A 24,910-nucleotide genomic window follows, 5' to 3' on the forward strand; every position below is an offset into this window, starting at 1 on the left:
AACCAAGTTAATAAAGGAGACAGAGAAAAAAAAAAAAAACATGAATACATGGAAACATGACACATAACAGAGTGTGCATTTCAGATAAATAGAGACAAAGGGCCATTCAATAAATGTTACTACGTATTATTTTTCCTTATGAATAAAAACCACATTGGATTCCTCCATCACACACAAAAGTTAATTCTAAATACTTTTAAAACTATTAAATATAAGAGAGTGACTTATGACCTCAGAATACAGAAGAATATATTAAATATAAGGCCCTAACTATAAATGGGCAAGGCTGATACAGTCAGCATGTTAAAATCAAGAACTTCTAGTCATTAAAAAGATAACTTACAGAAAGTGAAAATGGTTGGCACAAACTGGGAGGTAATATTTTTAACACTTGAAACAAACAACAGTCTTCAGAATATAGGAAAATGAGTTCAAATCAATAAGAAAAATACAATCCAATAAAAAAACTAGACCAAAAATACGAGCAGTCATTTTACAGTGGACAAAACAGATGGTGATTAAACATGGGGAAAGTAGCTCAATATTACTGGTACCTTAAATTCATCTTACCATTAATTTGGCAAAAATTAAGACACCTAATGCCAAGTGTTGGGATAAGAAAGGCATAAATTTTAAAGGAAACTCTTATTCACTGCTGATGGCAATGTGAATTAGTATGATCACACTTCAGAAATCATTACAACATTTTCTTCCAAACTTAATCATTAATTAGCTTTTATTTTTCAGGCCCAGCTGTGCTCTTCCTTGGTATATAATCAAGAAAAAAATTGCACTTATGGACCAGGTATTTAGGAACCAAGAATACTAACAGCAGACTGTTTTGTGACAGTAAAGATTGAAAATAACCCAAACATCCAATGGCAGGAGAATGCATGAAGAAATCGATGCCAACATTATCAAATATTACACAACATGAAATGAATAAATGCAGTTACACAAAACAACATGGTTAAATCTTAGAGAACACTGAGTGAGCAAGTCTACCTATAACACAATATCATTGTTAATGAGTAAAAGGATATAAGGTTTAGCAATAAAGAATGCTTAAAATAGCAAGGAAAGATTAGTAGGTAGCTCAGGGGAAAGGTGGGATGCCAGGGCAGCAATATATGGGAGCACCATTCACATCAACGATGCTCTCGTTTGAAAGGCAGGTTCAGGATATTTGCTAATTATGCTTCAAAACTGACATAATGAAGTTTTTCATGTGTCAAATTCTACTGAATACAGCTCTTTAAATGCACTGCTTAAAACAGTAATATGGCAGAATCCTGTTCTGACTAAAAAGCGGGTATCTTTTTATGCCTCCTAAATTTTCTAGAGGGGTAAATAAAAAAATAATAATAATAATAATGGTGATGATGATAGTGGTTTTCTCTGGGAAAGAAGGTACAGAATTTAAATTTTTACTTAATACACTCTCTGTAGTTTAATAATTTTACTGTGTATGTATATTTATTTTTAAAATAAATTATCCATAATTCCTTAAGTAATTCCTTAGAGAACTTTTAGAACTCAAATACAAAAGTTAAGATTAAGAGCAAAGACAGATCCTGAATGAATTCCGAAAATCCAATGTTGATTTGTCAATGAATTGAAAGAACACACAAATAGCCTGGCTGAGTGCAGGTCTCTGAAATGGAAGTTCTGGGTGACGTCCACACCCTCCTCACTCCATGGTCTCTTCGACCAGAGACTCAGCTCGGTGCTAAAGAGGCCTAGACTGCCTCCAGGGCCAGCTCTCAAAGTCTGTGGATTACACGATCCTTTTAACACACAGGATGTCCTTTAATTCCTGTCCTATGTAAGAACCTTCCTCAGATGATGCACTTTCAATTTATTCTCTATTCTACCAGAAGTTTCTTGATTTCCTTAAAAAAAAAAAAAAGGAAAGGAAGGGGAGGGGAGGGGAGGGGAGGGGAGGGGAGGGGAGGGAACTGTGAAATGCCTTCCCCAGGCTAACCCCTTCTTCAAAGATTCTGAAATGTGATTTTTTTTTCCCCATCCTGGAAACATTTATATACAAACCTCCTGTTTGTAGTTAATCCTCACATTCAGTTGACTTACTCACATAGTGAAGAAATGTTTAACAGCAGGCTCTTCATTCTGATTCTTCAAAACCTCAAATTGCATTTGACTTTTTCTTTCTGGGAAGTGTTGGTGATAATATTACACTCTCTGGGGCTGACTTTAGCCTGCACCAAAGTTTTCAACTTGAATTGGGCAAAGAGGACCCAGAAGAGAAATCAAAAGCACCACGTGGTCACCTCGCATGGCCTATGCTTTCAGGGATGGACAGGCACTCCAGAGCCCACTGGTGCTTCTCCTCTGCCCCCAATGACCTCGTCCACCAATGGACTTCACAGTCATGTTCCTAGTCTCTGCAAAATAATTCATCTGATTTCAATATGTGCTTCCTCCCACAGCTGGACACCATTATTTCTGGTACTCAAGATCTCTTCTGAAGCACATAAAACACCAGCTGATAGCCCTTAAAATGGCTCCTCCAAAACACCAATGTCCAGAAATGATCCACTCCACTCCCACCACGCCCACACCCATCTGGATCCTGGAGGGTCTTGCAATCCTAAATCACTTCCATTTGGAATCAAGATATTTTCCAAGATGTTCTAATCTTCCCTGCTTTCCTGGTGCTAAGAGTCACCTCCTAAGAGTCTCTCCTAAATTTTTATCAGGCAGAAAGGTAATGTGAGATTTGGAAATGGGGCATCCTGGGCTTGTTTCAACTCCACCAATGGCCCGTTGCCTCATCTTGAGCAAGCCTTGTTCAGTCTCAGTTTTCACAGCTGGATGATGGGAAGCACCACAGCTCACAGGGACATTGTTTAAGCCAGCAAAATAACCATGCAAATGGAAATTCATTTATAAACATGAAAGTGATAAACAAATGATAGCTGTCAGCAGCAACCATGAGGTATTTCATGTGTCCCTAGACCTCTGGGCAGGATCCAAACTTGCGTGGCTCCAGGAGCTTGAGAATAAAAATCAACCTCCTCTAAGGCTGTCTCTTCTCTCTGTGCTGTGACAGAAGACATCCCTCAGCCAGATCTGGATCTCCCAAATTCCTGCAGCCCTGCAGCACCATCAGAGTATTCTCCTCTGAGAGAATAAAACATGTAGACCATCTCCACACCCAGTCTTCCTTGCAGCTGGGAGCAACAGAGCTTGCTGGTATCTTGTTTGTATCTGCTGAGTTTCCACCTTGCAGCATGGCTCCACCAGTTATACACACTGACCTCCTTCCCTCTTCCCTCGGGACCTAGATTGGGCTGCAGGTGGTCATTTTGTGTGCTTTTAGTTCTTAGCCCGTAGCTAACATGTGAGTGGCTAACATCTGAATGTTGATCACACGTTATGAACAGTTTCCCCATCCTTCAATACATCTGATCCTTAGAGCATCTGCCATTCCCATTGTATAATGAACAAATCCAAGAGGGAAGTGGCTTCTCCAGATCACGTGGGCAGGACAGGGCAGAGCCAGGCCTCACCGACTCTCGAGCTCCACCTCTTCCCACAGACCCTCTCATTGGCACTGTGTGGCCTGCAGCAGAGGCTGTCCCTTTTTTTGGCTTAAATATGGCTTAAAATAATTTTTAAAAACTACTCAGGCCCTTTGCACGCCCCCAGTTGCCATCAAAAACATTCAATAGAACTACAAATCACTGAAAATGATGTAACTTCTGGCATATTGCCTTTTAAAAAATAAGTCAATGTCAGTTTAAAAGGATTTAATTTTTGGCCTATCACTAAATTTTATATATGTAGAAACTTTCTTCTCGGGCACAAATTTTATAGCATTCCTTTATCTCTCTGAACCTATATTACCATTGTTATTCTCCTGACATAATTTTTACTTCACGTAATGTAATATAGGATTCCTTGTCTATATTTTATCAGTGGAAGTATTTTACTGATTTTAAAAATTAAGAAAAGTATTAATTTTTGAAATAGCTTGTTACCATAAGGTTCCAACTATTAAAAATTACTGCAATTGTAATGATTATATAATAAAAACAAGATAAATATAAAATTAATGTACATTTCTTAAATCTAAAAAATAAACTATTGAAAACAGAAGAATTTGGATTTTTTCTCTTTAAGTTTGTATATCTATGGATAAATATTACTTATATGTATAATAAGACTCAATTCAAGATCAATTTTGTTCCAACTTTTCACTTTTATAGCTATAATAACTTCAATACTTTGTTCACATACATACACAGATGGACTAGAAGATACATTGTAAAAATGAAACTCAAGTCTTGAACTTCTATATATATGCCAAAAATCACATAGTAATAAAAGAAAAAACTAACTCTGAGTGATCAGCTGACAACTTAATCAGCAGATCTTCCCACAAAAGTAAACCTTTGGGAACCACCAGATATGTAAATAATATACAACCAAGACATTAGTCATTCAAGTCCAGTTTCTGGGAAACACATCAAGAGACTATACTAAGACTTTATAAATAATTGTACTCATTACTTTTTCACTTAGAGGCACTTTGTTTAAGTCAATATACTCAAGAACGAGCTTGAAAAAAATCTTAATACGTGATTTTATTATTAAAAATGCTTCAATTACATGTTTGTCAATATTATTTGTATATTTAGCTGATTCTAATAACCTAAGAGACAAAGGAGGTTCTCACTGTCAAATCGGTCAGCCCTGTGTTCTACCAGAAGAGGTTTCACCTTATTTTTAAATTCAAAGAAATGTTTTTACATTGACTATATATTTATGTACATACAATTATAGGTATTATATTTATTTATATCATATATATTTAGAGAGAGAAAGAAAAAAGGAAAAATAATTTTTTAAAGCACTGAGATAAATTATGAAACACAACTCATAAAACAGATCATTAAAATCAGTAAGGTCAGGTTTAAATCAAGATTGAGGTGACTGAATTATGTTACCCATTTTATAACAAATTATAAAGGCAAGATACTAACGGTGTTCTCATTAATATTTAATAAAGCAGTGTTAAATTGAGATAAAATTAGAAGTTATTGATGAAGCTGTAAGTCTGAGAGCAGGCACGATATTTCTTTAATGAATGTATATGCATGTGTCTATGAAGTTCTGTTGTTAGGCTTTTGGGAATAATCAAAAGAAACTGTATGTTTAAAATAAGGACAAAAATACATTTGTTTTTGTTAAGCCTCATGACCCAACATTTCCTACTGGGTCTTCTTCCCTTTATCCCAGAAGCATGATATCACCCAATCAACCATCCAGAACCCTTTTGTTTTGAATCACATCACTACCCTTGACACATCTGAATGGTTCTCCCTGCCCAGGAGACAGATTCTACCTCCTCCCGATGGCAAATCTTCAGACTCCAGGCTCCAAGGGGCTCCCCAGCCCTGCTGTTCCAGGGCCCAGGTTCTCCTCATCTCTTTCCTCACAGCAGGCTCAAAACTGCCTTGGTTGTGAGAATTCTTCTAACAGTCAGCATCCATTTCTCATTGTCTTAGTTCTACTCTGGCCTGTGCCCCAGTTTTGGGAACTGGAATCCACATCCTCAGCTTGTCAACATTACCCAAAAAAAAAAAAAGTCAACAAAAAAACCCACATTCTTACAAACAGAAGTCAGCCTGTGTCTCCTCATTTATCCTGGGAGCCTCAAGCATGGGACCTTGCACATCATGGATGCTCATTAAATGCTGACTTGATCTTTCTAGAGAAATCTATACCGCCCTAGAAAACAGGCACTTGCTGTTCTCTTGCCAGTAGTTGACCGTCTCCCTCCAATTTGGCATGTATAAACACCAGGAAGGCTCAGAGAAGACTGACCCAGCAACAGACTGACTTAACATCATAGCCTAGAGCACAAAATATGGAGAAAAATGGCCCAAAGTCTGAAAAACAGAAGTAAACAAACCCCAGAAAACTGTAACTGAGCTAAATGTGGAAAATGTGGTTATGATTGCTTGTAACCATACCATCAGCCGCTGCATCTCAGAAGAGCATCTCTGTTTCCATTTCTAAAAATACTGCTCATTTCTACACATTAGGAACTCCGAAACCAGGAGGAACTAGAGCAAGGTATCGGTCTTTTCGCTTCTAGTTCATGCTTTAAAAATGACCTTTGCCCTAAAGGCCAGCTAGCCAAAAGCAGACCAGCAACGAGCCGGCCACACAAAGCTGCAGTTTCCCAAACGTGGCCGGTCCAAAGGCTGAGTGATGGCCAAGGCCAAGTTTTTAACCAACGATTTCTTTTCTTTTTAAACTACTGATATTTCCTACTTGGGAAAAACAAAATAAAACAGAACAAAAACCTGTATTTCAAGATTAGCTACTTCAATCATAGAAGGCTGGATTGAGGCTGCTTTATAGTCCATGAAAACCACCTCTCTTCATAAATTCTAAACATTTAAAAAATCTTTGCTCGTGCTGGAATGTCATTTTCTAGTATTTTGGCCACTTCACCATGACTCTTTTGTGAATATGAAGCCATTTCACAGTTCTTGGAATTTGTTTGAGACAGATTCCCAAACACAGCGTCCTGGGAGGTGGGCGTGGCCAACAGAGAGAACACAAAATTCTACTTGGCCTTGTGATGTGTTTTCTCCAGGGTTCTTTAATGTCTCCCTCACACCTGAGGAGTCCCTATCTCGGGGCCAGCAAAAGCACTGCAGGGAAAGATGCAATAATCTTAATATGTTAAAGTTAAGATTAAAAATAAACATAAAATTAGAATGCACTTATCTTCCAAGGAATGGAAGAGAAAGCGGGAGGGGTAACTTCAAATGGCAACTATCACAGTGGCCACATCTGGGCCACAGGGCCCCAGCCAGGAAATGCAACAGTGACACCTTAGCAATGCCTTCCCAGTATCACCAAAGGGGTAAGTAGGCAATCGGGTAAGTGGAGGGGAAGATCTCTCCAGCAGCCCTTTTAAAGTATGGACCATGAAAACGTGAGACAGGATGACTGAGAAGCCGAGCCTTTGGGAGGAACACTGGAACTTGCGGCAACCACAGACACCCCACATTCCGGGTTCCTCACACCACCTCAGATCACTGCCTGTGCCACTGCGAGTCCTTTCTCCATCACCCCAGCCCCACAGTGCCCGGCCTCCTCCTGCATCTCCACTGGCTCCTCCTCTGCTCCTTCCTCCCTCAGACCCGCTGTCCTCTCTCCTCACTTCCCTGTCTCAGTGCCCTCTCAGATTAGGATCCTCTCTCCCTGGCACACAATACCAACTCCAGCCATTCTTTCACTGTGTCCCTCTCAGCTTGGCCAAAAGATCACTCAATCCTTGACCTCCTGCACACTTCAACTCCCCATCAGGGCTGTCTAGAGAAGCATGCAGTCACCCAGAGTGGCTCTTTCAGTCTGGAGCCAGAGCTTCGAGTGGGCTGTGAATGCTTCAGGTGACCGCTCTGCACCTCCATCTCTCTAGAGGACTTTCTGCTGCCTCCTGGTCTCTGCAAACTTCCAATCCCTCTCCATGTAGCATGCTCAGATGGTGGCTTTGACTCCCATTTCACAAAGAAAGGTCGGTAATCAGAAGAGAACTGCACAGCCTCCTCCTCCGAGCGCCACCCACGCATGTATCTGTCATTTGGTCCATCCCCACTGGTAACTATCCGTGTTCCTCCTAAAGCCAGTAACTCCACTTGTCCACAAACCCATCTCTCTCTCCTACTCAAGAAGTGTTTTCAGCAGCCCTCCATCCCACACAATCAATATTTCACTCTCTACAGAATCACTCCCATCAGCATCTAAACATGCTGATAATGCTTCCAACTGAAAAATAATTCTCCCAAGCTTATTTACCCCACCAGATACCACCTCAAACTCTGCTCCCTTTTGCAGCAAAGCTCCACTGAGTTGTCTACAATCCCTGTCTCCACTTCCTCCCTGCATTCTTCTCTCCAATCCAGCTTGTGTGGCCACAGCCACTGGACCACTGGTCCTGGCACTGACCCGAGCCTCCATTCTCAGTCCTCTCCATGCTCCTGGTTTCCCCGCTTCCTCCCTGGTTGTTCCCTCTTGTTCTCCTTTGCTGGCTTGTCCTCTTCTGCTCCTCATGAAGCTGGAATGCCCCAGGGCCCAGTCCTTACAACGCCTCTCTTCTTTCACTGGGGATCTCATCTGATCTTATTCCTTGAAATACCAAACAGAGGCCAAAGACTCCTATCACATCTCCGGCACATACCGCCCTCTTAAACGATCAGATCTGGATAGGACCACCCACTCGCCGTCTCCATGTGGGTGGCTTATAATCTTCTCACACTCAGCAAGTTCAAAACTGAACTTTGAATCTCTTTTTCAAATTGAGATGGAGTCTTGCTTTTGTCACCCAGGCTGGAGTGCAATGCCGCGATCTCGGCTCACTGCAACCTCCGCCTCCCAGGTTCAAGCAATTCTCCTGACTCAGCCTCCCGAGTAGCTGGAATTACAGGCACCTGCCACAACTCTCAGCTGATTTTTATATTTTTAGTAGAGATGGGGTTTTGCCATGTTGGCCAGGCTGGTCTCAAACTCCTGACCTCAGGTGATCCACCCATCTCGGCCTCCCAAAGTGCTGGGATTACAGGTGTGAGCCACCGCACCCGGCCTCTGAATCCCTTTTTGCACCCAAACCTTCTCTGGCTGCAACCTACTCCATCTCCACTGGTGACAATTCCATCTAGTTACTCAAACTAAAGTGCCTGGAGTCATTACAGACTTTCCCCTTTTCCTCATATTCACAACCACTCTGGAAGGACATGGTAAGGGCTCTCTCTTCAGACTATCCAGAATGTGGCCACTTTTCCCTGCTGCTGCTGCTACTGCTATCTGCAGAGTGTGCCCCACTGTCTCTTGTCTGGATTACTAAAGTAGAATTCTCCAATGACCTCTGAGATGGTCTCCTGGGTTTTACTCTTGTCCTCCGCCCTCTCCAACGTCCTCTGAGATGGTCTCCTGGATTTTACACCCTTGTCCTCCACCCTCTGCAACGTCCTCTGAGATGGTATCCTGGATTCTAGCCTTGTCCTCCGCCCTCTCTAATGTCCTCTGAGATGGTCTCCTGGATTCTAGCCTTGTCCTCTACCCTCTGCAATATCCTCTGAGACGGTCTCCTAAACTCTACCCTTATCCTTCACTCTCTCCAATGTCCTCTGAGATGGTCTCCTGGACTCTAGCCTTGTCCTCCGCCCTCTCTAATGTCCTCTGAGATGGTCTCCTGGATTCTAGCCTTGTCCTCCACTCTCTCCAATGTCCTCTGAGATGGTCTCCTGGATTTTACACCCTTGTCCTCCACCCTCTGCAACATCCTCTGAGATGGTATCCTGGACTCTAGCCTTGTCCTCCGCCCTCTGCAACGTCCTCTGAGATGGTATCCTGGACTCTAGCCTTGTCCTCCGCCCTCTGCAATGTCCTCTGAGATGGTATCCTGAACTCTAGCCTTGTCCTCCGCCCTCTCCAACGTCCTCTGAGATGGTCTCCTGGACTCTAGCCTTGTCCTCCGCCCTCTCCAACGTCCTCTGAGATGGTCTCCTGGACTCTAGCCTTGTCCTCCGCCCTCTGCAACGTCCTCTGAGATGGTATCCTGGATTCTAGCCTTGTCCTCCGCCCTCTCTAACGTCCTCTGAGATGGTCTCCTGGATTCTAGCCTTGTCCTCTACCCTCTGCAGTGTCCTCTGAGATGGTCTCCTGAACTCTACCCTTATCCTTCACTCTCTCCAATGTCCTCTGAGATGGTCTCCTGGACTGTAGCCTTGTCCTCTGCCATCTGCAATATCCTCCAAGATGGTCTCCGGGATTCTACCCTTTCCTCCACCTTCTACAGTTTATTCTCAATGTAGAGGCCAGAGTAAGCCATGTAAAATGAAATAGACCCTGCTTCTCTGCTTAAAACCCTACACTGATATCCCATCATGAACCTAGAATTCCCCCACAGCCTGCAATGGCAGGCACAGCCAGGTCCCACTATGTCCTGCCCAGTCCCAGCTCACAGCTCTGTGCTGAGTCTTTCCAGCCAGGCTGGCCTGGGTGCTCCTCCAGCTGTCCGTATGCTGCAGCCACCAGCCCTTCTGTCTACAGCGCTCTTGCCCAGATGCTAAGTGGCTAGTTACTGCACCTCCTTAAAGCGCATGTTCAATTTCACCTTTAGAGACCTCCCTGACCGCTCCACTTAAAACTGCAACCTGCCCCGTCCTACTAGACATGGTCTACTTTTTCTTTTCTCTACAATATCTAGGCCTTGTTGCATAGCATATAATTTGCTTCCGGCTACTGTCAAATGAGAATTGTCTGTCTCTTCCTGACTGTCCCTACCCCCATCCTCCACTTGTATTCCTCACAAACACAGAATCTTCGTGAGAGCAGGCACTGGTGCTGCCTCACTGAGTTCTGAGTTAGAGCTGTGCCTGGCACACGCAGGAGCTCAATCCACATGTTCTCTAGTGAATCAGGGAGATCTAAAACAGGAGACTCCAAGGATTATTAAAAGCAGCAAATGAATAAACCTGGAAATATTTCCAAAGTATAAACAACTATGATGGCGTAAAATAATGTGTTGAACACTATCTTAAAATTCATTCCGGGGAAACCCACTAGAAAATTGCCTTTATGGTGTGGCTTAACAGGTATAGAAAAATCCACCCAGGCAGACCTACTATCTTTTCCAACAATGGCCTGAGATTCCACTAAGAAGAGATCAATGAACGTTGGCAAGCCTTCATTTTCCGAATTCAAAGTTACCTCTGAGAAGTCCAGAGGGGAAGAGAGGAAATGTCTTCAGGCCAGGTCCTGGTGTCCTGCTGTGCTTATACACACTCAGATGTCTCTGCCCTCAGGTCAGGCACCCATAGGGAGAAATGGGAGAAGGTCTCTGGCACCAGGGCTCCCTGCAGAGCTGGGGGAGGCTGGGGGCATGTCAGAGTCAGCAGGGTACTGGATGCCTAAGAAACAAGAGAAGAACACAGGCAGTTAGAGGAGCAGGGAGGAGAGGAGCAGGGCACAAAGCCTTTCTTCAAGCCCAGAGGAAAGGCTACTGACATTAGAAATCTTATCCAGTCAGACAGTTGTGAAGCATAATAGTAAACTGGAGAAAAAACTGAGGTTTACTATGTTAAAAAAAAATCCACCAAGAAGTTAATGAATAAATCTATCAACACAGACAATTCTGAGATAACAAACTGTCCCTCGATCTTCATTCTGTCCCCTCCTTTTCAATCACAGCCATTCAGCTTTGCCCAGTGAGTCTCCTATAGAGAGAGGTGCAAGTCCACAGAAACGCTTGCTTCTCAGGGCAATCATGAGAAAAATAACTCAGAAGTATATAATAAAATAAAAATAAAATTAAAAGAGGATAAAAATAAACTAATGAAAAAGAAGGCAAAACGGAAGAACAGAAGAACACAAATAACATTACGATCCATGGAAAACAAATAGTACAATGGCAGACATAAATTCAGCGTTATCAGTAATTACGCTAAATGGTTTAAACACTCCATTCAAGGGCAGGAATTGGTTGAATGAGTAACAACTATATGTTATTACAAGAAACATAATTTAGAATAGCACCAGAAAGAATACTTAGAAACAACTTTAACAAAAGATGTGTAAGATCTGTATATTAATAACTACCAAAACATCATTAAAAGAAATTAAAGAAGCCCTAAAAAATAGACATCCCATGTTCGTGGATGGAAGACAATGTTGCTAAGATAGCAACACCTTCCAAACTAATATATTAACAGATTGATTAATTGGTGAATAGATTACATGTAATTGCTATTAAAATCACAGCTGCCTTTTTTCAATAAAAATTGACAAGCTGATCCTAAAATTCACACAGAAATCCAAGAGACTCTTAGTAGCTAAAAGAACCTAGAAAAGAAAAAAAACTTGGGGGAGTTACACTTCTTAATGTCAAAACTTACTATAAAGCTATATTAATCAAGATAGTGTAATAGTGACATAAGGACAGACATATGGATTAATGGATTAGAAGTGACAGTCCAAAAGTAAGCATCTACATTTCTGGTTAATTGATTCTTGACAAGAGTATCATGACATTTCAATGGGTAAATGATAGTGTTTTCTTTTTCAACGAATAGTGCTGAAAAACTGAATCTAAATACAGACCTTAAACCTTTCACAAAAATTAACAGCAAATGAATCATAGACCTAAATATAACAGATAAATTTATAAAACTCTTACAAATAAAACATAAAAGTAAATTTTTATGATCACAGATGAAGAAATGGTTTCTTAAATATGGTGCTAAAAGCTCAAACAAGAAAAAATAGATACATTGTAATTCATCACAGTTAAAAATGTTTGCATGTCAAAAATGCCATCAAGAGAGTAAAAAGACAACCCACAGAATGCAAAAGTGCATCTGCAAATCATATATCTGATAAAGGCCTCGGATTCAGAATATATGAAGAATACTTAACAATCCAAAGACAACCCAAATGTAAATATGGGCAAAGGATTTAAATAGACATTTCTCCAAAGAAGATATTCAAATAGCCAATAAGCACAAGAAAAATTGCTCTACATGACTAACCAATTAGGGAAATGCAAATCGAAACTCCAATGAGATGCCACTTCACACCCACTAGGATGGCTAGAATCGAAGGACAGATAATAACAAGTGTAGACAAGAATGTGGAGAAATGTGAACCCTTACACATTGCTGGGGAGAATGTAAAGTGGTGCAGCTGCTTTAGGAAATAGTTTGGCAGCTCCTCAAAGTGTTGAACATAGAGTTCTCATATGGCCCAGCATTTCCACACCTAGGTAAACACCCAACATAAATGAAAATATATCTCCACAATAAAACCTATACAGGAATGTTCACAGCTGCATTATTCATAATAGCCAAAAAGTGAAAACGACCCATATGTCCATCAACTAGTGAATGTTTAAAAAAAAAAGACTGAGGCAAATCTATGCAATGGATTTGGCCACATAAAGGAATGCAGTACTGATTCATGCTACAGCATGGGTAAATGCTGAAAACATTGTGCCAGATGAGAGAGAGAAGCCAGACACAAAAGGACATATATTATATGAAACCACTCACATGCAAGGTCAAGAACAGAAATCCATAGGGACAGAAAGTGGATCACCGGTTTCCAGAAGCTTGGAAAGTGAGAGAATAAGGAGTGAGTGCTAAGGGATGCAGAGATTTTTGGAGGGTACTGAAAAGACCCTGGAATTAGATAGTGATGTTGGTTATAAAACTCTGTGACTATACTAAAAACCACAGAATGGTGTACTTTAAAACGATGACTTTTATGCTGTGTGAATTCCATTTTAATAAAACTACTATTTAAAAAGAAAGAAAGAGGCCGGGCACAGTGGCTCACACCTGTAATCCCAGCACTTTGGGAGGCCGAGGCAGGTGGATCACGAGGTCAGGAGTTTGAGACCAGCCTGGCCAACATGGTGAAATCCCATCTCTACTAAAAATACAAAAATTAGCTGGGTGTGGTGGCGGGCACCTGTAATCCCAGCTACATGGGAGGCTGAGGCAGGAGAATCGCTTGAACCCAGGAGGCAGAGGTTGCATGAGCCAAGATCACGCTGTTGCACTCCAGCCTGGGCAACAAGAGCGAAACTCCACCAAAAAAAAAAAAAAAAAAAAGGGGAGGGGAGGGGGGGAGGGGAGGGGAACAGAAACATGCCAAGTAGAAAAAATTTTAAAAGATGAAGTCTGGATTACTCCAGGTTTTCCCAAATGTTCTCTTTCTCAGTATAGCTTTTGTTCATCAGGACTGCAACACTACATGTAAACTCTGCTTAACTTTAGGCATTTCTGTTCGGGAAGCAAAGAACAAATTCAACTGCCTCTTTCTCTCTCCCCCTCTGCCTCTGCAGGGCCATCCTAGTTTTCTCAAAGCAGAGAAATAGAGGAGCAGTGTTTCCATCTCACCAGACAGAAGACACAGCCTGGTGGACAGGCCCATATATCTTTTTGGTAGATATTCCCTCGTTACTGCTCCTTTACTAAAATAGCAAGCATTGCCCACATGCAGCCTGAGGATGCTAATTTTTTTGCAACATTCAGGACCAGGCTGCTCAAGCTAAAGCCTTTAATGCCAATGTCTCCGCCAGCCGACAGCCCTGACCCAGCCTCCAAACATCACCTGGCCGTGCACAGAGCAAGCCTCTCCCCTCCAGAAAGCTGTTCCTCCTCAGTCCTGAGCAGCATCTAGATATCCATTCCAGAAAATGGTATCCACTTTGTTGCAAATCTATTCTCTGCCTTTACTTGGCAATAAATTCTGAGCCTTCAAACAAAAGACAATATAGTGTCTTTTACTACAGCTTCTGCCATTTTTCCCAGGTAAGAAGAGCCTGTAAACAGAATTATAACCTCCAGCAGGAAGAAAAGCTCTCTGCTCAGCTGGTGCACTGGCAAATGAAGCCTTTCCCAGCTGCATTATAAAAAGATTTATAAAGAGAGCCTGGCCACAGAGCTTCCTGCCCAGAGGGGTGTGTTGGGAGCCCAGTGCAGCTCCTGGGCTGTTGGCAGGTTGCAAAGCCTCCTGTCCCCACCTGGACAGTGGCCCATGGTCACACAGCTGACTGGCATCCGCATTTTCTCAGCACCAGCAAATGGGCGCTAATGAAGTGCCATAGCATTTCACTTGGTTGTTTGTCATCCATATTTTTAACAGCCTCCAGCCAAGCTGCATGTGTACCCAGGTATCAAGAACTGTTCTTCATATACTCTGGTTACAAAGCCACACCGGTATTGAGTGGTCAGTCCCTCAATACTCAAGAAGCCCTCACATTTTTAGTACCTGTTTTTATAGAACACCAGGAATGCATGTACTGGGTTTTAGCAGAAATATCTGTAGTAAATGTTCACGCACTCAACCTTTTCTTGCACCCTGACCATGTGCTCAGACAGCACATAGGAGTGACAACAAGGTGAATAAGATGTGGTCTCTGCTGTCAAGGAGCTCAGACTATGTAGGAACCTATAGACCGCACCTGGCCCTCAGTCACACACACATACACACACACACACGCACACACACACACTACTGTGTGTGACTTGAAAAAATCTGATATACTGAAGGATAGGATGAGGCTTCTCATTTCCTAACAGTGTGCTTGTCTGGTAACTTCAATACAATTAATTAATTTACACCTTTCTCGGAACACAGATGCTACTTCAAATTATGAACAAAAGACTCAATGGTTCAGAATAACCTGAGAAAGTCAACCTGATGCAAAAACATACATTAAAGACATTATTTTATTCATTTCTTTCTTTCACCAAGTGTGTGTCTATCAATATAGAAAAGGATCCTGTTGGTGATTTTTTAAGATTATATAAGATGACTCCTTGTTAAATAAAGGCTCTAAAATAGCAGCAGCTGAAATCACTACAATAAAAAGGCTTATGAGAAAAGAGTCAGTGACAACCACTCAAAACCTTCAGAACTTTGCAGTCTGAGTATTTATCTATACACACACACGCATGCATCTATAGATGCATGTATGTGTATACGTGTGTATATATGCATCTATGTGTGCACATGTGTGTACATATGTATCTATATGTGTGTGGGTGTGTGTATATATATGCCATCAGTTAGTGATAAGAGCTACAATAAAATATAATCAGGTAAAGAAAGGACGTGCTATTTTCTTAGTCTTTAAGGCCTCTCTGAAGACGTGATATTTTAAGTGAGTCCTGGATGAAATGAGCAAGCAGGACATGAGAATGTACGGAGAAAGAACATGCTCCACAAACATGCTCACTGCTCCGCACAAGCAATAACAGTGAAGCCCCCCCTGCCTTCACTGTTTCCATAGGCCGAGCCGCCCACGTTCCCTAAAGGAACAGTGAAAGCAGTGAAAAACAGAAACCTGACAGATATTGAAGGTACCTCCCAAAGCATCTGATGGGAGAAAGGAAGGGAGGCAGGGAATGAGGGAGGGAAAGAAAGAAGTCAAAGATGCTTCCAGACTTTAGTCCTGAACAGTCGTTTGAGCGGCACTGTCCATGACATGGATGTCCCTCAGAAGCCCTAGGGTAGGTGTGCAGATTGCCGTGCCGACAACAAGCATGGGCTCGTGGGGGTGGCCTGGTGACACAAAGTGAGAGGCCATCCCATCTACATGCTGTTAACATTAACACTGGAAGCCAAATGAGCTCACCCGGGCAGGGATGTAGACGGGAAAGACAGGAAAAGAGGCCTGAGGACGGAGCCGTGGGGCCCTCGGATGTCCAAACACAGAGACGCAGCTCAGTGATGAAGAGCGACCAATGAGGGAGGAGGAACGGGGAGCTGCAAGGAGAGGGTGGTGACCTCAGAATGGGATGCTAGATGTCCAGATTTTAGAAGAACTGGGTGTTACTGCAGGAATGGGTATCTAATGTAAGACCAAAGAGGATGACCAAAAGGAGGAGGCCAAAGAAGAAAGTCAGAGATCTAGTTTTGAAATGGCCCGCTATGCAGATGTTGAAATGGCTAAAGTAGTAACAGGAAGGAAGATGAAGATGGTGAATTAGTTGCTAAACTCGTCTATGAATGCGGAGGAGGACAAAAGGAGGGGTTATCTGTAGAAGGCTCAGAGAAGAAGGAAGAGGGATGGTAAAGCCTGATGGCATATGTCTCAAGGGAGCAGGGGATTTTTAGGAAGGAAGAAGGTGCAATGGCCTGGAAGTGGCAATGAGAAGCACAGACAGCATCCACTCCACCTTGACCATGTGGTTTTTTTCTTTTTTTTGAGTGATGACCATGTGACAGTCACTGAACTTGGCGGTGATATGCACAATATTGGCAAAAGCACAGCTACTGCAAAATAGCTGCATCTTACAGAAGAAGAAACAGGTTAAAATCCTTGCCCAGGTCAGATAGCTGGTCAGTGGCAACCCATGTCCAGCTGCAGAGCTCCTGCTCTTATCTAGGACTCCACAGAGTCTTCTATGTAGATATCTTTAAATACTTCTAAGTAGTGTCTCAGAACAACAGAAGAAAGATGGGTTATTCACTAAACAGTTTTCAGACAAATAGCTATAGGTGGGGAAAAAATAGGCTGGGAAAAAAGATTAGGCTAGTTTCCTAACAATGCTAAAAGTAAAACTACAATTTTACCAGAGGAAAAAAATAACCGAAATATGTATAACTCAGCAGGGAGAAAGGCCTTTAAAGCAAACCTCAGAAATAAGGAAGTGGTAAAGTTCTAACTACATAAAAATAATATTTCTATTTGGAAAAAATAACATAAGACAAGTAAAAAGTAAGTAACAAAACTGGGAATAATTATTCTTATTACATGTAATGAAGAATTAATACTTCTAATTTATAAAGAAAAATATCAATAGAAAACACTGCAATAGAAAAGCAGGTAAAGAATGTGAACAGGTTCACAGAAAGAGAAATACTAGTGGCTGATAAACATTTGAAAAGATGCTGAAACTTATTCCTAATTAAAGACATGAAGTAAAAAGATACCATATTTCACTTGTCAGATCAGCAATGATGAAAAACCTCGATACTGTTGAATAAAAACCCAATACTGTTGAATGTGGAGAAAGAGGAACTTTCATCCATTTCTTAGCAGAACAACGATAGATGTCATTTTGGAAAATGACTTGGAAACAGATCAAAACATAAAACACACATAACTCTGACCCACATGTGCTGCCCTAAGTATTTACTCAAGAGATACATTGGTGAAAAAAAATTTCATGTGTATGTTAAAACAAAACAAAACAAAAACAAAAACAAAAAACCCTGGAAGCAATCTTCACAACAGCAAAAACTGAAAATTACTTACAAACCCATCAATAGAAGAAAAGCTGAATAAATAATACAGCTATATGACTGAAGAATAAGCTGAACCTTAGTTAATATTTCATGTCTTGGCATGAAAAGATATCTAAGATATATCAGCAAAGAAAAAGTCACACTACAAAAATATGTATACACTATGATCCCATCTGTGAACACACACTTAAGTTATATACTCACAATTTTTCTAGAAGAATTAAAATTAAAAAAAAAACTGTGGGCAATTGCTTTAGAATAAAGGGAATTTTATTCTCCATTTTTTTTCCTTTCAAAGTTGTTTTTTATTCTCTGCATTTATAACTTTAAATTTTTAGAGGCTAAAGACTTTTGATACAGTACCCATGAGATACTATACACTGAGAGAAAACAATTATTTTTATTTTGCCTCACCAAGGATTGTATCTCATAACATACTGCAAGCTCTAAATTAAAATCCCACAAAAAGACAGCATTTCTTTGCATTGCAGCCTCCCTGAAGCAAATCCTTAGAGTAGGCTCTGCTCTGAAATCCACATAGAAATCCAAGTTAGTAGAGGCTCTTCCTTCTCCATAGCCTTTCTCCCTCTTCTCCATAATGAAGGAACATTTTAGACTCTGTGCTCACTAGTGATCACAGCAAAATACTGCTCAAGAGAGACCCTCCCACTTACCTACAATTCCTTACACATACGTACGTAAAGGGTTCCAAAGGAATCCCTCCACTTCTCTTCCAGTCTTTCAATTTCCAAGTCTAGGATTGTTTTCTTAGCTGTTGCTGAACTTGCAAGTTAGTATTTCAAAAAGCAGTAAAGCTCTGCGCAGTTAAGCTTATGCAGCCGCTATAAGTGGAGGTTTTCACATGCGTGGTTTGTTTGACTTTACTATGAATAGAGGTCTTGTCCCGCTTCAATAAAGCACCTCTCTGTTTGCATGCATCGTATACTAATAGTCTGTACACTGGGAAACACAGGGATCCCTTTAGAGTTGCCCTGCAGTGAGTTATTTTGCACTTGTCTTCTCTGCGGGAAAACAAAATACACTCTTCAGCAGTGGAGATATTTGTCAAATTATAGCTATGGAACAAACTCGTTGGTTCATTGGTTATCAATTGATTGAGTATTGTTTAAAATTCTCTTATTGTGATAAAAGGCATTTGGCTAATTCTGCCGTCATTCCTGATTCTAAGATATCACTCATAAAAATGAAGCTGAGTCTTAGGCTTAAACTGCTCACAAAGAACCAACTGATTTATCTGACCGGATACCAAATTAGGCACAAAATGAGAAGCTTGTTATAGTAGAGGCATTACCACAGGAAAAAAATAGTTTATTTAGAATGGTGAGATAAAACACACACCAATTTTAAAGAACTTAGAAAGCAATTCCTTTGGCTATGTAATTTTGTAAAGGAATAAGGTAACTTAATATACTAAGGAAAAAAAAATCTCCAAATAGCAATACACAGTATTTTCTATTTTTAAAGTGTGTGTAATTGTGAATGGTCTAAATATACCAGTTAAAAGGTACAGATATTCAGGGAGGGTAAGATAGCAAGTGTCAACTACATGTTGCATTGTCCACAGGAAACCTACTTCAAATAGGAAGATTCATGTTAAAAATAAAGGGATGGAAAAAGATATACCATGCTAACACTAATCAAAAGAAACCTGGACTAGCTATGTTAATTTCAAATAAAGCAGAGTTCAAAGCAAGAAAAAAATCATCACAACAAAAAGGGTCATCACAAAATAATAAAGAGATCAATTTTCCAAGACATAACAATGCTAAACATGTAATACCCTACAACAGAGCATCAAAATACATATGGCAAAACTGACAGAACTGCAGGGAGAAACAGACAAATCCACTACTAATAGCTGTAGACTTTAACACCCCTTTATCAGAAATGGACAAATTCAGCAGGCAGAAAATCAATAAGAACATAGTTGAACTGAATAGCACTAACAATCAACTCGATCTACTTGATAAAGAATATTCCATCCAACAATAGCAGAATACACATGCCTTTAGTTCAAAGGGAAGAGTCCAGGCCACAAAACACACCTTAAATGTAAAAACAAACAAGAAAAAAACAAAAATCATACAAAATATGGCCTCATATCACAATGGAATTAAACTAAAAATCAGTAAGAGAAAGATAGATGGAAAATCTCCAAATATCTGGAGATTAAACAGCACACTTCTAGATAACACAAGAGCCACTGGCATTTTCACCATAAATTTAAAACAAAACCACCACCAAAACAGAAAATTAGAGAAAAAATGGAAATATGGCATTATTTCATCTAGGCTATCTTTAACTGAAAACTAGGAAAAAAACGACATGGGTCAAATACTTCCATTTTTGTGGACCAGAGGGCAGTCTTTTATGGGCCAATGAAGTTCTCCACAGTGGACTCTGAATGCTGTCAGCAGGCCTGTCCCTCCCCATTCCCAAAACCCAGCTTCTGACCTGGGTAATTCCAATGGTAATTTGTGAATCTGCATTTTGGACAGGCCTTCAAGGTTTTCCTTTGAAGTTTCATAGGCATGATTTCTTTAATCCTCAGAGGATTCCCACAAAAGAAGTAACCCTGGTACAATTCTCACTTTAGAGATGAATAAAACAGGAATATTTACAGAGAAGTCACAGGTCTTTTCACAAATCCAGTGGGGCCTGAAGTCTTGAGCAGGATCCTGTCCCTGTCCCCACAGTCTTGCCTTCTCTGCTCAGGCACTGACCGCGACCGCTGCACTAGGAGATGCTTCTGGACTCTGCCGGGCACACTGTCCCAGTTCTGACATGAACAGTACTCAATCAGACCTGCAGGTGCATGGTATCAGGTCGGCCTGGGAGGGCAGCCGTTTAGGAGCAATGTGGTTGCTTGCATGGCTTTGTCCAGTTTATTAATAATAGGAGGATTTCTTCCTTGTTTCATTTCAATCCCATGGCAGCAAAATGTCCACTTAGGACATAAGGTGGATTTATTGGTTGAAATATATATAGTTAGCCAGGCGCAGTGGCTCATGCCTGTAATCCAAGCACTTTGGGAGGCCGAGGTGGGAGAATTGCTTGAGCTCAAAAATTCGAGACCAGCCCGGGCAACATGGCAAATCCCCACCTCTACAAAAAAATATAAAAATTTGCTGGGTGTGGTGGCACACACCTGTGGTCCCAGCTATTCAGGAGGCTGAGGTGGGAGGTTGCTTGAGCCCCAGAGATCAAAGCTGTAGTAAGCTGAGATTGCACCACTGCACTCCAGCCTGAGTGACAGAGCAAGATCCTGTCTCAAAAAAATAAATTATACATATATATACACATATGTATGTATATATAGATAGATAAAGTGTGTGTATCTAAATATATACACACGTGTGTGTATCTATATATATTATATATATACCCATAGATGTGTGTGTGTGGTGAGCATGTGTGTGTATCTATATATATTATATATATACCCATAGATGTGTGTGTGTGGTGAGCATGTATGTGTATATATATGGAGTAACAAAATTTGTGTGGACTGAGGGGATGACTGAATTTACAATTAATTTTTTACAAAACTAAATTAATTTACTTCACTAAAAATGAAATATAACCATAATTGAAAAATAAAAAATAGAAAAACTGTCACAATCCTTATGAGTTCTGATTCCTCTCCTCAGCACATTTTCAAGTTTGTACATCAAACTGCACAATTCTGCCTCACTATTGTTTTCACTTAATAATATAAACATTTCCCATGCCCACTATCTCCAAAAATCTTATCTAATTAGAGCATGATATTTACTTAGCTATATTTAGATGTTTTCCATTTGGGCTATTATTCTTTAAAAAACATGAAGAAATACATTTGTGCATCAAGCATTTATTTTTCTCCACATTTAGTATCATTTCTTGGAGCTGGATTCTCCAAAGCGCAACTGTGCAAAGTAATCATGCCATTGCAAATAAAAATAATGCATCTTTCCTTAAGCCATCCTTTCACCCAGTTTAGGTCTAGAAATTCATTCTTTCTGCCGAGCCAACATGATTTATATTTATTTCCTTCCTGCAGCAGGACCCACTTCATCATATTAGAAAATGCACTTTTTTAGCTACTTTCTCTTAGAATTGTTTTTTTAAATAACAATTCCATGCTTAACAAGAAAAACTTTATCCTATCTCCAAAGCTATTCATTATCACATAATGGTAGTTATATCGTAACTAAATTGATTTCTACATAAACAGTAGGTGTGGATAACATATAAGTCAATACCAGGTAATATTCAAATATAATTTAAAGTCTTCCAAACTACGATTGCATAAGCTTCACAATAATTATTTTTATTAGCACCTCAGCTGAGGGTTTTTGCCATTTGAGGTCAGTTTACAGACATGCGTGGTTTTGAAAACCACCACATTGTGCTGTTTCAGTAAAAAGAAAACACAGACCTTCAGGCAGGATCCCAATGTCCCTTATTTAAAATAAAAATATGTATATATTGAGTTCAGTGAAAAGTTCCAGAGTGAAGTTCAGCATACCACATCCTGTGCTGGAAATTCAAAATGAGTAACACCCAAGGCTTAGCTCCAGGAGCCCAGCTCACTGTACATTCACCCTATGGAAGTGCAACAAATAAATGTCAAACTCTGAGTCTCAACTCCACTGTCAAGGAGAGTTGGGAAGAGATAAAATATGGTGGCGAGGGCAGTATTTAACTCAGGGACATGTGACTTCCACAGGTCTCATCTCTCCTTATGCCAAAAATGGAAAAGTACCCTCACATCAGGTTAAATACAATTTCTATGTAACTATGCATGGCGTTTCAATCAAGTCAATAACAGTTCAATTTTGTTGACATAACATGTCATATGTGTTAACATCAATTCTGTTATTTTTTTAATACTCTAGAGCTAATACTTGTTTCCAATTTTGTAAAATATTTCATTTGGCAAAGCTCACAGGCCCTCGGCACCAAGTCTGCTGTGTCTAGGGAGCAAATGGATGCTGACTTCATTCCATGTCACCCCCAAAATGCCAAGCTGCTCAGGGAACTGACGGGGTCTGAAGGGGCCACGCAGAACCCCCAGAAGTGGCAGGAAGAGGATGGGCCAGTTTCTGACCATCACCGAAGGCAGGCTGCCACAGCAGGAGACACTGGGAATGCAGGAAAAAGCAGGTGAGGAGGAAGTTCATGGGGAAGCCCTTGACCACAGAGGGTGTCAGGTGATAGGAGGCCTTGGAGCCAGCCGTGGAGAAAAGGCTAGCGAAAGCCACAGGTTTCAAAGACTTGGAAAAAAATCTGGGGCAACTCTGAAGGCAAGGGCTCAAATGAGGAAGGCACAGTCGCCAGAAAGGAAGGGAGGAGCACGGAGGCCAGGGCATGCAGGAGGCCAGTGGAGGACAGCAGTACCTGGGCTAGAAGCTGGTGGCCTGGGGGCACGTCTAGTATTCTAGACATGTGGGCTTGGTCTGGGGTGCAGATGTAGGATGTGCAGAGAAGAGACAGGTATGGGAGAGGCTTCTCTCAACCAGTCTTCACTGGGAATCAGATATATGTGCAAGATCCATTGGGTGCCATCTGCCCTGACCGCTGAAGGCCAGGAGAATGCCAATGGTAAACACACAGGCAGGTGGTGGACCCAGAGGAGAAATGAAGGGGGCCTGTGGCAATGAACTTGATGCAAAGATGATGGAAGTCAGGGTAGATTTTGACAGTAGAGCATCTTAAGGAAAAATGTTAAATTCATCTAGCCCAAACCGTCCATTTAACACATTTTTTTAAAAAGGCCCAAAAATGTTGGAATCTGAATTGAGACTGAACAGAGTTGAGCTGGTTGAACAGTTGAGTCTGAATAATACAGGCTACAAAGAAGGATGTGCCCAAACAGGGCAAGTGGGACAAGAGTCTGAACCATCCATAACTAATCTCAAGGCATGTAGGACGTGCCTAGTGACAGTGAAATGGCACAAACCAGGCCCCCAGATGCAGGCGAGGGGCCCTGTCCATGCTGGGATCCCAGAATCCGGGGCAGGTAAGCACTCTAGAAGAGCTGGTCAAAAGGCTGGTAACCTGGAAAGAAACACACTTCTCCAAGGCCCTCCAGATCAGCACTTCAGTCTGATGCAAGCCACATACACAATTTTAAATTTTCTGGTAGCCACATTTTATTAAAAAGCATGGGAAATTAGTTTCAGTAATATATTTTATTTAACCCAATATGACCAAAATATAATCATCTCAACATACAATCCATATAACAATTATGACTGGGTACTCTACATTCTGTTTTTCACACCCAAAACCCACTGACAGCACAGCTCAATTGGGACTGGCCAGAATTTAAGGGCTCCAGGGCCCCACAGGGCCAGTAGCTACCACAGAGGACAGCCTGGCTCAGGTCCTCGCTTCCCCTCCACCTGTCTGCATTCTGTTTTTTCTGCTACACAAGGAAGAAGTCCTGCCTGCCTCCAGAAAGCAGCCCTTATCTGCCAGGCCAGCAGGACACAGCTCAAGGCCCTGATCAGTCGCCTAGGCTGGCACAGTCAAGCTGGTCCTCCCGAGGAAAGGCTGGATCCACTGCACATGGCCAGGGACAGAAAAAAAACAAGGTCACTGTCAAGGAAGCAGAGCTGCAGGCCAAACGGAGAGAGTCCCAGGAGTGATTAAAGTATTAACAGATAAGAAATGCTTCCCTCGGCCAATCAGCAGGCAGAAATTGTGCATTCCTTTCAGGAGGAGCTGCAAACACGTCCTTCTGAGTCTTACTCAGGTTTTCACAGTTGACAGCACAGTACCTGGCCTAGAGTGAAGGCTACACAAATATTTATTCGGCATATGAAAAACCCTGCACCTAAAATCCTGTGCTATTTCACAAACAGGAGACGTGAAGAGCAGGCAATCTCACGGGACCAACAGGGCTTCCTATGTGTTCTGGTTGTTTTTACTACAGTGAAACTGGACTCAACAAAGTACCGCAAGTTTAAGAGATGAATCCCTGCCATGTGGACTCCAGAACGGTAAACTCTCCCTTGTTTCAGAAAGGGCACCCCCGCTCTGCCCCATCCCTTCCTCTCTGCAAGTCCTCACCTTCACTATATAGTCCTCAATGTGTCTTTGA

The 24,910-nt window shown here is 41.3% G+C and overlaps 1 protein-coding gene and 1 long non-coding RNA gene across 7 annotated transcripts in view; one reads left to right on the top strand and one right to left on the bottom strand.

Moving 5' to 3' along the window:
• The window catches only part of RNF144A (ring finger protein 144A), a 324,797-nt gene that overhangs the window by 290,737 nt on the left and 9,150 nt on the right, over positions 1 to 24,910 (bottom strand). For 3 of the 6 annotated variants that reach the window (XM_055108292.2, XM_063594662.1, XM_034952552.3), the window contains exon 1: positions 7,990 to 10,616. In XM_055108292.2, coding sequence (XP_054964267.1) covers positions 7,990 to 8,017 — 28 coding nt within the window. In that variant the 5' untranslated portion in view covers positions 8,018 to 10,616. Of the gene's footprint in view, positions 1 to 7,989; positions 10,617 to 10,752; positions 10,953 to 18,497; positions 18,659 to 24,910 lie in introns of those variants that run through there. The other 3 variants (XM_055108290.2, XM_055108287.2, XM_055108289.2) reach the window with 2 other exon arrangements.
• LOC117979056 (uncharacterized) overlaps positions 5 to 24,910 on the top strand; it is a 29,162-nt gene continuing 4,256 nt past the window's right edge. Inside the window, exons 1-3 of the long non-coding RNA XR_008624437.2 lie at positions 5 to 6,904; positions 22,747 to 22,968; positions 24,672 to 24,809. This is a non-coding gene — a long non-coding RNA (uncharacterized LOC117979056). The remainder of the gene's footprint in view (positions 6,905 to 22,746; positions 22,969 to 24,671; positions 24,810 to 24,910) is intronic.

This window comes from Pan paniscus, chromosome 12 (assembly GCF_029289425.2).
Source record: "Pan paniscus chromosome 12, NHGRI_mPanPan1-v2.0_pri, whole genome shotgun sequence".
Classification (NCBI taxonomy): Eukaryota; Metazoa; Chordata; class Mammalia; order Primates; family Hominidae; genus Pan; species Pan paniscus.